At 52.5% G+C, this 15,039-nt stretch overlaps 1 protein-coding gene across 3 annotated transcripts in view; it reads left to right on the top strand.

Annotated features, from left to right (window-relative positions):
* The window catches only part of KLHL26 (kelch like family member 26), a 28,875-nt gene extending 14,641 nt beyond the window's left edge, over positions 1-14,234 (top strand). The window contains exons 2-3 of one of the 3 annotated variants that reach the window (XM_032782803.2): positions 8,071-8,253; positions 12,650-14,234. In XM_032782803.2, the coding sequence (XP_032638694.1) occupies positions 8,072-8,253; positions 12,650-14,231 (1,764 nt within the window). In that variant the 5' untranslated portion in view covers position 8,071 and the 3' untranslated portion in view covers positions 14,232-14,234. Of the gene's footprint in view, positions 1-8,070; positions 8,254-12,649 lie in introns of those variants that run through there. The other 2 variants (XM_032782805.2, XM_032782804.2) reach the window with 2 other exon arrangements.
* Positions 14,235-15,039: the final 805 nt, after the last annotated feature.

Raw genomic sequence — 15,039 nt, 5'->3', positions numbered from 1 at the left:
TTAAAGCCAGGGGCCATTAGATCAGCTAGTCTGAGCTGTGTATCACAGAGCACTACATTTCACCCAGTTTAATCCTGAGTTGAGCCAAACAACTTGTATTTTGACTAATGAAAAACTTGGGTTTGGCTAAAGCAGATTTCCCAGCCAGCCACACTACCACAGCTTTGTGGCTTGAACTATATTGGTATAGTGAAAGCAGTGCAGCCCTTGTGTGTAGACAAGCCCTTATACGGTAGAATAGGCTCCCATGGGAAGATCTATGTTTAAAACTGAACAGGAGACTTCTGAAGAGTGTTCCGTTAATGAGAGATCCTGCCCTGGGGGAGCGACCAGATGTAACCCGATAAGTCTCTTCCATCTTCACTTTCCAAGATTAACAGCTAATAAGAGGAGATGTTTTAAGCCGTGTTTTACCTGCACCTTTTTTTTTTAAGTTTCTCATTTAAACTGGACTTTGTCCAATAGTTATTTCACAGGGTACAGAGCTGGGGTAAGGCGTCATGTGCTCCAACCTCATTTAGCTTTAGCCACTGAAGGGGGCAAGGGCATTTTAACCCAAGCTACAGGCAGGAGAAATAGGTGGGGGCTAGTGACATTTTCACTAAAGTAAAACCGATGCCAGGACTGGATTGAGCTCTTTGAACTAAGACTTCGTCGTACTGGCAGGCAGCTGATTTGTAACAGTGAATTACGTGTACCCAGCCCAGAGGGACGCTGCCACACCTGATCGCCCCCCAGATATAACCTTACAGTAATGCTCTGATGCACCACAAAGTGCTCTACAGTGACTTGCATGTGGCACTCCTGATTAAGGTAGCTGCCTCGTGGGCAGAGCATGACAGCTGACCAGAACACTGGCCAAGCTCTCAGGACTCTGATGGATTTTCCTTAACTCGGGCTGCCATAATGCACTGCATACAGGAAACTGCAATCTGATCACAACTAGGCAGTTGGCAAGTTGTGTTCACGGCTTCTTATTGGCTAAGAACTGGGCACATCCTGCTGATCTTGCTACCCTGTCTTCTCCTCCCCCCAGCTGACCTGCTTGTTTGTCTCATCCACTTCTTCTGTCTCTCGTTTTTAGATTGCAAGCTCTTTGAACAGGGATGGTCATTTCATATATATTTGTACAGCCCCTTGCACAATGGGAGCCAACCTGTTTGGCCTCTAGGCACGACTCCAAAATAAATGTTAATAGCACCAATCCTTCCCCCACCTATTTAGTTAGAATACTGTGATGGAGTAGGGACTGTCTGTGTGGGGAACGGGAAAGCAGGGGATGTCTGTAGGTGAGGGACAGGTAGTCAGGTTGTAATGTGAGCCGGCAGGGGGGAGGGGGAGCTGCTGGGCGGAGGAGAAGGAGGAGTCTGCAGCTCGACCCTGGCAGAGAGGTGGTGACCTCAAGAAGGGCTGGTGCACTAGGGGTCCCCCGGAAACCGTGGGGAGCGGCGAGCACCCCGACCTGTGAGTGGCCAGCAGGAAGATGTACGCCAAGCGGCGCAAGTGTGACCTGCTGGAGCTGTGCAAGCAGAGGGGGCTGCGCACAGGGAGACTGACAAGGACCAGCTGATTGCCCAGCTGGAGGAGGGAGACCGGAACCCTGTCTCTGAGGGAAGCAGCCAGGCAGATGCAGCGCAGTCACCAGTGTCTGTCCCCCCGGGGAGTGGTCAGACGGCGGATGAGGGCTTCCCGAGACCCCCCCTTCCTAGCCCTAGAGGAAGGGCGGGGAGGAGCCCAGCGAATGCCGAGGGCACCGTGACCCCCCGGCCGGCAGGGGATCCTGGCAGCGAAGCTCACCCCCCAGCAGGGGATCCTCCGGCGCGCTCGACAGCTGTGGAGCAGCCGTGGCTGGAAGAGGAAAGGAAGTTGAGACGGGAGGAGCTCGAGTTAAAGAGGCAAGAGCTGGGAGAAGTGAACCAGCGTAAACAGCGTAAACATGAGGAGAACCAGCGTAAACATGAGCTGGAGGAGAAGGAGAACCAGCGTAAACATGAGCTGGAGGAGAAGGAGAAACAGCGTAAACATGAGCTGGAGGAGAAGGAGAAACAGCGTAAACATGAGCTGGAGCTGGCCCAGCTGAGGAGCCGTGAGCCCCGGCTGCGGTGAGTGAGGGGGGACCCAAGCCTACACCGAACTTTGATAAGCGCTTGCTGCCCCGGCGTAAGGAGGGGGAGGACATAGATACTTCCTGACGGCCTTTGAGAATGCCTGCGAGCTGCAAGGGGTTGGCCCTGCAGACAGGATCTCATTTCTCACCCCCTTACTGGACTCCACGGCCGTGGAGGTGTACAGCCGACTGAAAGGGGCGGAGGCGGGGGACTACGAACTGTTCAAACAGGCCCTGCTCCGCGAGTTTGGGCTGACTCCTGAGATGTACCGGAAAAGGTTCCGGAGTCAGCGTAAAACCCGTGAGATCACATACCTACAACTGGTCAACCGGGCGCAGGGGTATGCCCGCAAGTGGACAGCTGGGGCCCAAACTAAAGAGGACTTGCTGGACCTGTTCATACTGGAGCACCTGTATGAGCAGTGCCCGTCCGACCTGAGGCTGTGGTTGAGGGACCAGAAGCCGGAGAACCCGCAGCACGCAGGCCAACTTGCCGACCAATTTGTGGACAGTCGGGCAGGGGATGGCAGGGAGGAGTCTCGAAGGAGCAGGCCTGCCTCAGCGCAGAGAGAGAGTCATCATGGGACCTCCCAGCGGGGGCCTATGGAGAACCCCCCAAAAGGGGGAACATCCAGTGTCAGGTCCCTCCGACCCCATTCCAGGGGACCCACGAGACATGGGCTGCTATCTATCAATGTGGCCAACGAGGCCACATACGGGCCCAGTGCCCCAAGCTCAGGGACAGACCAAGCAGACCCAACCCGCAGAGGGTGGACTGGGTAAAAACCCAATCGGAAGATGGGCTACCCTCCCGGGAAAGGGGGGCTGGCAACATACCACCTATGAAGGAGGGAGGAGGTCCCCAGGTCAGCTCCTCTCTGGGGGGCTGGAAGCGCCAGCCTCCGGGTTCTTAGTTTACCGGGTGGGCGCGGGGCTGCCCCTCCGGAAAGAGTGCATTGTTTCCCTGGGTAGTAGATGGGAGGGAGGTCACTGGGTACTGGGACACGGGGCAGAGGTGACGCTTGCCCGGCCCGAGGTGGTGGGCTCAGATCGGGTGGTGCCCGACACCTACCTGACCCTGATGGGCGTGGGCGGGACCCCATTCAAGGTGCCCGTGGCAAGAGTACATCTGAAGTGGGGGGCCAAGGAGGGCCCCAAGGATGTGGGGGTACACCCATATTTGCCCACAGACGTGTTAATGGGAGGGGACCTTGAGGACTGGCCTAGTAGCACTCAGAGTGCCCTGGTCGTGACTCGTAGTCAGAGTCGGCAAAGGGCACTGCACCCCGACAACGGGGAAGGTACTCGGCCCGAGGTGCAGGACCCTAACCTGGGGGGCGGGGAGCGCCCAGGGGCAGGGCTCAGAGAGCTGCTGCGACCTCAGCCCAGCCAGCAGCAAGAGAGAGAGCTGGTCCCCATCCCTGTCCCAGCTGCTGAGAGTTCCAGGCGGAGTTGCAGAAAGATCCCTCCTTGCGGAAGCCAGGGACCAGGCTGACCTTAGTGCGGAACAGACCCTGAGGAGAGGTTGCAAGGAGAGGTTTCCTGTGGAGAGGGGTTCCTGTACCGAGAATGGGCTCCCCCAGGGGAGGTAGAGTCATGGGGGATCAGGAGGCAGCTGGTGGTTCCCCAGAAGTTTCGCCACAAGCTGCTGTACCTGGCCCATGACATCCCTCTCGCAGGACACCAGGGAATCCGGCGCACCAGGCAGAGGCTGCTACAGAACTTTTACTGGCCTGGGGTCTTTACCCAGGTCCGACAGTACTGCCAATCCTGTGATGTGACCCCTGCCAGAGGGTGGGGAAGGCCCGGGACAAGGGAAAGCAGCCTTGAGGCCTTTACCCATCATAGAAGAACCTTTCCAGAAGGTGGCCATGGACATAGTGGGACCTCTCAGCAAGATGACCCGGTCAGGGAAAAAATACATCCTGGTGGTGGTGGATTTTGCCACTCGCTACCCCGAGGCGGTGGCCTTGTCCTCTATCGAAGCAGACACAGTGGCAGATGCGCTGCTGACGATTTTCAGCCGGGTGGGGTTCCCCAAGGAGGTCTTAACGGATCAGGGGTCCAACTTCATGTCGACCCTGCTCCGGTCCTTATGGCAGAAATGTGGGGTGCAGCACAACTGGGCCTCAGCGTATCACCCCCAGTCCAACGGGCTGGTGGAAAGGTTCAACGGGACGCTGAAGATGATGCTAAAAACATTTATGAACCACACCCGCAGGATTGGGACAAATACTTACCTCACCTGCTGTTCGCGTACAGGGAGGTACCCCAGGAGTCTACCGGGTTTTCGCCTTTCGAACTGTTGTATGGAAGGCGAGTAAGGGGGCCCCTGGACCTGATGAGAGATGAATGGGAGGGGAAGGCCACTCCCGAGGGAGAGTCAGTGGTGGAGTATGTCCTGACCTTCCGGGAAAGACTGGCCGAGCTCATGGGCCTGGCCAGGGAGAATCTGGCCCGAGCCCAGAGGAAGCAGAAGGTCTGGTATGACCGCACGGCCCGGGCCCGAGCCTTTGCCACCGGGGATCAGGTGATGGTTCTCATCCCTGTGAGGAAAAAACAAACTCCAGGCCGCCTGGGAAGGGCCCTTCAAGGTTATCAAGCAACTGAATGAGGTAAACTATGTGGTGGAGCTGTCAAACCGGGCACATCACACCGGCGGGTGTACCATGTGAACATGATGAAACCATACTATGACAGGGGGAATGTGGTGTTGGCCGTGTGTGGACACTGGGAGGGGCAGGGAGATGACCCTTTGGTGGATCTATTCCCTGGGACAAAAGCTGGTTCCCCCCTGGAGGCAATTCCCCTCTCTGATCAGCTGACCAGGGCCCAGCACGCTGAGATCAGAGGGGTGCTGCATCATCTGTACCGACAGCTGTTTTCCAACCAGCCTGGACGCACTAATTTGACTGTCCACAGGGTGGAGACTGGGTCACATCCCCCTATAAGATGCTCCCCTTTTCGGGTCACTGGTAAAACTGCCCAGGATCTGGAAAGGGAGGTCAGGGACATGCTGGCTGGCTTTGGGGGTGATCCAGCAGTCTTCCAGCCCTGGGCCTCGCCAGTGGTGCTGGTCCCCAAGAAGGATGGGTCAATTCGGTTCTGTGTGGACTATCGAAAGCTCAATGCCATCACCGTATCTGATGCCTACCCCATGCCCAGGCCTGACGAGCTCCTAGACAAGCTGGGAGGTGCTCGGTACCTCACCACCATGGATCTTACCAAGGGCTACTGGCAAGTGCCGCTGGACGCAGATGCCAGGCTGAAATCGGCCTTTATCACCCCTCTGGGGCTCTACGAGTTTCTGACCCTGCCCTTTGGCCTCAAGGGAGCGCCGGCCACCTTCCAGCGCCTGGTGGATCAGCTACTGAGGGGGATGGAGAGTTTTGCCGTGGCCTATATTGACGACATCTGCGTCTTCAGCCAGACCTGGGAGGACCATGTGTCCCAGGTTACCCAAGTCCGAACCGAATTCGGGAGGCTGGGTTAACCGTAAAGGCTGAGAAGTGCAAGGTGGGGATGGCGGAAGTATCTTACCTGGGCCATCGGGTGGGGAGCGGCTGCCTGAAGCCAGAACCCGCCAAGGTGGAGGTGATCAGAGACTGGCCTGCCCCAAACCAAGAAGCAGGTCCAGGCCTTTATTGGGATGGCGGGGTACTATCGAAGGTTCGTGCCCCACTTTAGCACCATAGCCGGCCCCATCACTGAACTGTGCAAAAAGGGGAAGCCAGACAAGGTAATCTGGACCGAGCCGTGCCAGGAGGCTTTCCGGGCGCTGAAGGAGGCTCTGGTCAGTGGCCCAGTTCTGGTGAACCCAGATTTTGACAAACCCTTTATGGTGTTCACCGACGCCTCAGACACGGGACTGGGGGCGGTGTTAATGCAGGAGGATGAAAAGGGGGGAGAGACACCCCATCGTGTACCTGAGTAAGAAGCTGCTACCCCGGGAGCAAAACTACGCGGCCATCGAGAAGGAATGCCTGGCCATGGTGTGGGCCCTTAAGAAGCTAGAGCCATATCTCTTTGGGCGACACTTTCACCGTGTACACAGACCACTCTCCCTGACCTGGCTGCACCAGATGAAAGGAGCCAACGCCAAGCTCCTGAGGTGGAGCCTGCTCCTGCAGGACTATGACATGGACGTGGTCCATGTGAAGGGAAGTGCCAACCTGATAGCGGACGCGTTGTCTTGGGCTATGGGGAGGAATTCAGGGGATCCTAGCTGGGATCCAAGCACCCTGAACCCCCAGAAGGACTCAGTGGAGGGGTCCGGGAGTGTGCCTGCAAGCTCTGCTGTAACCTGTGTTCCTGCTGTCCAATAAACCTTCTGTTTTACTGGCTGGATAAAAGTCACTGTGGGTCCCAGGAAGAGGGATGCAGGGCCAGACTCCGTGACAAATACCAAATGCACTCATAGTATGTCTTGCATCTCCAGATGAGCTTGGCAGCAGTTAATCGCCAGGTAAAAGATGCAGTGAACGTACATCCATAGATTACTGTGTAAATACAATGTCAGCAACTCATCAGGTTCGACAGGACCCACCTGGAACTCTTCTGTCACTCCCTCCCCTTTCCACAAAATATGCTAATTAGGCATGTTAATATCATTTAAAAAGTTAACTGGTCAAAGGATTAAAATTATATCATTTAACCGGTTAACCCAGGTCCCTCCAGCCGGCACGGCATGGCTGGAGCTGGGGTCGAGGCTGTTGTGGTCGGCCAACCAGCCCCGCGTGGCTGGGGTTGCTGTGGCCGGGTCCTAGGGCTGGGGTCCCTCCGGTCAGCTGGCGTGGCCGGGACCGGGGCTGCTCCAGCCGGCGTGCAGGGGGTTCACGGTAAGCCTAATGCTTACTGATTAATTTTATACATCCCTAATGCTAATTAAAATCCGATGATCAATAGTCCGAAAAAAGAATAATTTCTGCAAATCGAAATCATGGCTTGAACACTGACGTTCTTTCCAAAAGCCAGAGAAGTGTGGAATGTTGAGCAAAATGACAAGAATACGTGAACAGTGGATCAAATTTGAAAATAGGCCTCAAAAGTTATGTGAACCCCATTCCCAGTGTGGTGTGATTTCAAAGTTTGCAGGTCCAGCATCAGACAGGCTTGAAAACTCAGCCTAGACAATATACATCTTAATTGTAATTGTCTGCCCAGCTGCATGGAGGATCTGGCTCTGATGTTCTGCTCGCCCTGTCTGTGTGGGAAACTCACAGCTGCCAGTGAGAACCCTACGTGTAGCGGGTGAGGAAGTGGGCTTACGGCCCAGCATGCGGATCTGAGGGGAAAATTTTCCCCATAGCGAAGAACATGCACAAGATATTTCAAGAAACCCAAGAAGATATTTACATGGGAGGAGTCTAGTTACAGTGCAATACTGACTGCACTAAATGGCAGTGTCAGAGTTTGCATTTCCTCTTGGGTCATGGGTCAAGCTGGTGTGAAGGAAGCTCCGATTAGGGGTTAGCGGGGCTGGCCTTACAATATACAGGATGCCAAACTGACTTGTGCCCCACTCCAGCCGGGGCTGCTGCGGAGATTGAGCAGTCAGTTGCATTCCCTCCAGTGTCAAGGCCAGAGCTGGAGGTCCGGATGGGCTCAGCTAGTTAGTCACAACTGTGGGATCCCAGCAGTGTGTTGAATTACTTAGCCCTGTTTGGTGGTCTTTAGGCTGGCTCTGCTCTGCTAGCCGAGAAGCCTATGTCAGCTGCAGGCTGACAGCTTGTTGTCAGTAATGTGAAAATGTAATTTAAAAATTCAGAAATGTGTCTGGGGTTGTGGGAATGACAGCTAAGCTATGGACAGCAGCATGTTCTGCGCTGCTTTTGAGCTGGAGAACCCGGTCTGATTGCTATCAAACTGCTTTTCATCACAGCATTTCCCCATCAGGTAGCTCCATAGGTATATCACACATTTTAAATTTAAAAACCAGTCTGTTTTTCTTGTTCTATTTTTAGCATGGCTGACAAGAACAGCGCCCTGAAATGCACGTTCTCTGCTCCTGGCCACAGCACCACTCTCCTGCAAGGACTGGCCTCGCTCCGGGCTCAGGCTCAGCTGCTTGATGTTATCCTCACTATAAATAACGAAGCATTTCAGGTTCATAAAGTTGTCTTGGCTGCCTGCAGTGACTACTTCAGGTGAGAATCCGACAGGAAAGCAAAACCAGGCATCTCTTCCTCTGCCTTTCCTCTTTTGCTCTACGAAAGTTGGTGGGATGCTGTTTGTGAAAGTAAGCAGGGCTTTGGAGCTGTGCTCCGTCTCCGTCTCAGCTCCAGCTCCAGGCAAAAACCTGCAGTGCCACTGCTCCGGAGCTGCTCCATGCTCCAGCTCTGGGCTCTGCTCCAAAGCCCTGAAAGTAACTCACTCCGAGTAGCACCTCAGTCATGCTGAAGTCAGTGTGCGGCGTGAGCAGCTATTCAGTATTCAATTCTAGGTCTTGGTCTCCTTTCGGAGGCTGCCTGGGCAGCGCTCTCTGCCTGCCAGGGAGGGAAACAGACCTCAGGCCACCCAGCGGTGGCTGTTCCAGCTCATTAAAGAGGGTCATCGAGTGGCTCTGAGCTGGAAGGATCATGGCCACACCCACAGGAGCCTCCAGGGGAGACGTTAGGTAGCATAATGCAAATGCTACCTCGTTATTTTCAACTGTTACATATTGTTTTATCTAAGATTTTATGGCCCTATTAAGAACATCAGAATGGCCACCCTGGTCAGACCAGTGGTCTGTCTAGCCCAGTATCCTGTGTTGGACCAGTGCCAGATGCTTCAAGAGGGAGTGAACAGAACAGGGCAGTTACTGAGTGCTCCATCCCCTGTGGTCCATTCCCAGGCTTAGGGACACCTGGAGCGTGGGGTTGCATCCCTGACTATCTTGGCTAATAGCCGCTGACGGACCTGTCCTCCAGGAACTCAGCTAATTCTTTTTTGAACCTAGTTATACTTTTGGCCTTCGCAACATCCCCTGGCAATGAGTTCCCAGGTGACTGTGCGTTGTATGAAGAAGCACTCGCTGCCTTCTGTTTGCTTTAAACCTGCTGCCTGTTCATTGCATTTGGTGACTCCTGGTTCTTGTGTTATAGGAAGGGATAAATTACACTTCCCTATTCATCTTCCACACCCGCCATGATTTTATCAACCTCTATCATATCCCCCCTTAGGCGTCTCTTTTCTAATCTGAATGGTCCCAGTCTTTTTCATCTCTCATTACCAGAGTAGCTGAGCATCACACTTCGGCTGGATGTATGCTTCCAGCACCCCTGGGAGGCAGGGCAGGGCTGTCCCCCTCCTGGTACCAATGCAGAACTGAGGCAGAGAAATGAGCTAACTTGCCCTAGCCCAGATCTGGCGAGAGGCTGAGGCAAAGCAGGGCATTGGACCCAGCTGTCCTGAGTCACTAACTAGCATCCTCACCCTGCCTCTGTCAAACTGTTATTAATTTGAGAGTGAGATCTCTTCCTGACAGGGAGGCGGCAGTTTCAAATGCTAACAGGTACTGGGGGTCCAACAGGTGTTTTGATCCCTGTGTGCAACGAAGAGTCTGAGTTTCATCGGAGTTCTCGCCGAACGGCCGTTCGACCATGGGAGCTGAAGGGGCAAAGGGCCCAGTAGGTGGAGTCTGCAGTCCCTGGAAGTGCCAGCTCCTGCGTGGCCTGAGGGCTTGGCTGCTGGATCCTGATGTCCAAGAACACCAAGCACTGTGTGCAGGGACGGCTCTTTGATTTTTTCCACCACGTTTTGCTGCCGCTCCAGGCTGCCTTGTTGTGTGCCTGTTTTCTTAGCCAATCCAGGAGCTGTGTTTTCCCATTATCGCTAGCCGTAAAGGTTTATTGCTCTCCCTAACAGGCAGGCGATTAACGATGGAGATGATCTTCCACCAAACGCTAATAGCACCATTTGTATTCATAAATGCTGCATGCAGTGCCACAGCTCCTGTGTTTTCACTGTCAGCCATAATTGCCTAGTAGGTTTCTTTTATAACTTCTGTTGTGTTAAGCAGGGCTGGCCTGGGGAACAATGGTCTATAATCTAGCCTTTGAAAATACCTTGTTTTTTATTCAGGAAGGTGTGTGGCGAGGGAGAGCAATAAATGCCTCTTCCATACTGTTCTGTAACCTGTATTTCAGAACCATAACACCTGTCAGAGGAATTGCATTATTTCATTGTTTCACAGAATCATAGGACTGGAAAGGACCTCGAGAGTCATCTAGTCCAGTCCCCTGCCTCCTTCCTTCTTCACATTCAGCTTCTCTACCTCACAAATACGGGTGCATCCCAGGTGGACCGAGAGCAGTAAACTGGTTCTGTGGAGGGATTGTAATATAATGCTCCTTTCTGTTGCATGGACATACAATACCAGTCAATAGTATTACTGGTCACTGGGCTATGGAAGGCCCATTTTATACCCACGTTTCCCACTTAGCTCAGCTGTCTGTGTGCCCACACTGGACTGCACCAATCCTTTTGGCACAATTTGGGGAGGGGAATTCCATCTCCCCTTCCTCTGATGAAGTCCCCAAGGCCTTCTTTTACTCCTTTGTCTAACTCCTTAAAGGTACAAAGTCAGTTTCCTGCTCTCCAAGGTGCCCCAATTTAGGTAGCCATGACCGCCTAGTTAAGACCTTTTAAATCAAAGGAAAGGCCATTGGAGAAGAGGTCAAACAAGATCCCCATGGAAAGCCTAACTCCTCCAAACTGCCAGATAGCTGTGAGGTTGGGGAGGGGCACTTTCCCACTTCCTGGGTCTGTTAGGGTCTCTGTACCCATGCAAGCGAAGGTGTAGCTAGTGCGGGTATGCCAGCCCATGCCAGCTTTCATCTGGATAGTGGGGGGAACCAGAGCAGGGAAGACATGGCAGCACAGGCTTGTCGTCCCAGTACAAGCCTGCCAGGGACCCTGGCTCCGTACTTGTGCTGAAGGCCATGCCATCCCGTCTTCATGGCGATTGTTACCTGCACTAGCTAAATGAAAGGGAGTGTGAGTATTCCTCTAGGCGCCGCAGAGAGAGCTTAACTTGCAGTGTAGATTGTGGCTGTTCCTTGACATTTCTGCAGCTTCCTGCAGCAGCCCCATGGTGATGTACAAATCTGAGAGGGTGGAACTTGGAAGAGAAAGGCAAAGGGGGCCAGTTGTGGGGTGGAAGGGCCTAAAGTGGGGGGAAGCACATATCCATTAAAAGCCCTTTTTAAATTGCAGACCCTTTGAACCTTTTGCAGCCTGAGCCTGGTTTTGACGAAAGTGGCTCCTCGTTGCTTCTCCACTAACCTATTTGCGAGAGGCCTTTGCTCCCCGCGCCCCTCTGGCAATACTAGCTGAGGCATGTGTTCACAAAACAAACCTTTGCACTCAAGGTCCCCAGAAGTAACATAAATGGTGCCTAAGTTTAATGTAAACTTATAAATGCTACGCGGATACAGCCCCGTCACGCCACAGAGCGTGAATCTGGGAAACGCAACACTTAGCTAGAACAGGTTACTAGCTTTGCCTGCAGCACTTGGGTCAGCGTGTACAGCCTGTGGAATTTAGAAACCTCCTGACAAGGGGATCCAGGCCCTAATCTGTGCAAGGCCTGGTCAACTGATTTGCTCATAGCTGTGCTGTAACTAGATGTTGTTTTTAACTGCCTGCTAGACCCCTGCTGTCCTCCTGCAATACAACAGCAGCTTTTGGAAGATGTTGCAAACTCACAGTTTCATAGGGAGTGGAGAATAGCCCTCAAAAACAGCAGTAGCTTGCAGGGAAGTATGTAATTGCAGCCAATGTTTGTAGCTAAGTAGTGCTAAACCTCCTCAGGTAAAAACACTGACAGTCCTTTAATAGGCTTGGTCCAGATATTTCTGTGAAGTGTAAGACTCAGCAACTGGTGCCCGTCACTCCTAGAGTGGTGGGTGTATAAGGGATGTGGCCAAAGCGTGCTGGGCATTAGCTTCCGGCAGGGTGTCTCAGTGACAGGCCAGCAGCATGCTCTCCGCAGTTCTCCATCACAATTACCAAATGGAATTTTACACTCAAGAAAAGTCAGATCCTTGTACTGAGATTTGCAGCCAATTGCAAAGTTCTCCATGTGTCCAGAATCTTAAAGCCATTAATAAGTTCACACACAATCAGTAGGCCAAACTGAAATCCTTGTCTGAACCGCCCTGCTCCATGTAAATCCAAAGCATCATTGAACCTCCAAATACCAGTGCCTGTAGAAATCTGTGCACTCCCATTGCATCCACAAAACCCCCATTTGCACATGCGAATCAGGAATTTAGGTGTGCAGTTACCACCCCTGGTTGTGTTTGCAGGAGCAGGATTGAGACCTTATTTTTTTTATAACTGTAATATTTGATTCTTACCTTCATTGTATGTTCCATGCATAAGTTTAGTATCTGTTGTTTTGTGCTCCCATCTCTCTTCTGCAGTTAGGCCTTTCAAGATGCTGTGCTTTGATTACCAGCTCCCCCTGAAACCTCCCCCCAAAAAATCTTAAGATAGATAGTGTACCACTTTACACATGATTGGAAACAAAAATGTCTCTTGTGTTTTGACCTTCAGGGCAATGTTCACAGGAGGGATGAGAGAAACCAGCCAAGATGTGATTGAACTGAAAGGGGTATCTGCGAAAGGACTGAAACACATAATAGACTTTGCTTATAGCGCTGAAGTGACTCTCGATCTTGATTGTATTCAGGATGTGCTGGGAGCTGCAGTCTTCCTCCAGATGGTGCCTGTGGTGGAGCTCTGTGAAGAGTTCCTGAAGTCTGCGATGAGTGTTGAAACCTGTCTTAATATCGGGCAGATGGCCACCACCTTCAGTCTCACGTCCTTGAAGGAATCAGTGGACGCATTCACCTTTAGGCACTTTCTTCAGATTTCTGAGGAAGAGGACTTTCTCCACCTGCCCCTGGAGCGCCTTGTCTTCTTTCTGCAGAGCAATAAACTGAAGAGCTGCAGTGAAATAGACCTCTTCCATGCTGCCATCCGCTGGCTGCAGTATGACCAGTCCCGCCGGGCCAACGCCAGCCAGGTGCTCTGCCACATTCGCTTCCCGCTCATGAAATCGTCCGAGCTGGTGGACAGCGTGCAGACCCTGGACATCATGGTGGAAGACGTCTTGTGCCGGCAGTATTTGCTGGAGGCATTCAACTACCAGATCCTGCCCTTCCGCCAGCATGAGATGCAGTCTCCTCGAACCACCATCCGCTCAGACGTCCTGTCCCTCATCACCTTTGGCGGCACCCCGTACACTGACAACGACCGGACTGTGAGCGGCAAAGTCTATTACTTGCCGGACACCAACGTGCGTCAATTCAAGGAGCTCACTGAGATGGAGGTGGGCAGCAGCCATGCCTGTGTTGCTGTGCTCGACAACTTTGTCTATGTTGTGGGGGGGCAGCATCTGCAGTACCGCAGTGGGGAGGGAGCTGTCGATATCTGCTACCGCTATGATCCCCACTTGAACCAGTGGCTGCGCATTCAAGCCATGCAAGAGAGCAGGATACAATTTCAGCTGAACGTCTTGTACGGCATGGTGTATGCCACGGGTGGGAGGAACCGGTCAGGGAGCCTGGCCTCCGTAGAGAAGTACTGTCCCAAAAAGAATGAGTGGACCTACGTGTGTTCTCTCAAACGCAGGACGTGGGGGCATGCTGGGGCCACAGTGGGAGGCAAACTGTACATATCGGGTGGATATGGAATATCAGTGGAAGACAAAAAAGCCCTGCATTGTTATGACCCGGCAGTTGATCAATGGGAGTTTAAAACCCCAATGAATGAACCCAGAGTCCTGCATGCCATGGTCAGTGCAAATACAAGGATTTATGCCCTAGGAGGGCGCATGGACCATGTTGACCGTTGTTTTGATGTATTGGCTGTGGAATATTATGTGCCTGAAACTGACCAATGGACAACTGTGAACCCTATGCGGGCAGGTCAGTCAGAAGCTGGTTGTTGCTTGTTAGAGAAGAAGATCTATATTGTGGGAGGGTACAACTGGCACCTGAACAATGTAACGAGCATTGTGCAAGTGTATAACACGGAAACGGATGAATGGGAAAGGGACCTGCATTTCCCAGAGTCATTTGCTGGCATAGCATGTGCTCCAGTTATACTACCACAAATAACAACCCAGAGATAACCATGTGCGACTGTGCTGTCTGTGAGCTCATCTCTTGTGTTGCATAGTCTTAGGACTGTGTGTTGTCTCTTTGTTGTTTGCAAATAACGGTGTGTGTTTCATTTGTTTGGGGGGGAGGGCGGGGGAAGGAAGGAGGAAAATACCTTGCATTCCCTTCTCCAGGAAATCTCCTCCTCCTCTTATGTAGCATTCTGGCAGCGTGTTCCAGCAGAAGCACTTGTTGGCCAGTTAGACTTAACATATGCTACAGCTAGACAAGGCTTTTGTTGTTGTTTTGGGGGGAGGATGCATTTCTCTGGCTGCCCATCTTTTTAACCAGGTCCTGGATTGCAGACAGGGACCGCTTAGGAGTGTGTTATGTACTGTGGGATGTTTAGATGAGTTCCGATTTGATTTCATTAATGTTCCCCAGTTCCAGAAGCTCGCTGGGCTGTGTCGATTTGTATCATCTTGTTGTTTTTAACAAATAAAACCAAACTCTTTCTACCAGACTGACCTCCAGAAGCAATAAGGGGATGCTGGGAACTAGACGAGATGAAGTGTATGGTCTTGGCTTCCCAAGAACGGATTTTTTTCTTTCCTTTTGTCTAATAGGACACAGGTTCTCTGGCCACTGAGGTCTGTGTTGATTCTGTTTGCTCTTCACCAAGTGGGATAGTTGAATGAAGCTCCTCTTCCCACTCCTCCAGATAACCATGTATTGTCCTACTCAACAAACCCCCCCTTCCCTTGGGGCACCCAACCTTTGCAACCTTCAGGGGCCAGGTTGGCAGCTCACCAGGAGCCGGAATGCATTGCTAATTGATTC

Source organism: Chelonoidis abingdonii, chromosome 11, assembly GCF_003597395.2.
Source record: "Chelonoidis abingdonii isolate Lonesome George chromosome 11, CheloAbing_2.0, whole genome shotgun sequence".
NCBI classification, from domain to species: Eukaryota; Metazoa; Chordata; order Testudines; family Testudinidae; genus Chelonoidis; species Chelonoidis abingdonii.
Note: the sequence above shows the minus strand (reverse complement) of the source record. Positions and strands in the feature narration are given on the sequence as shown.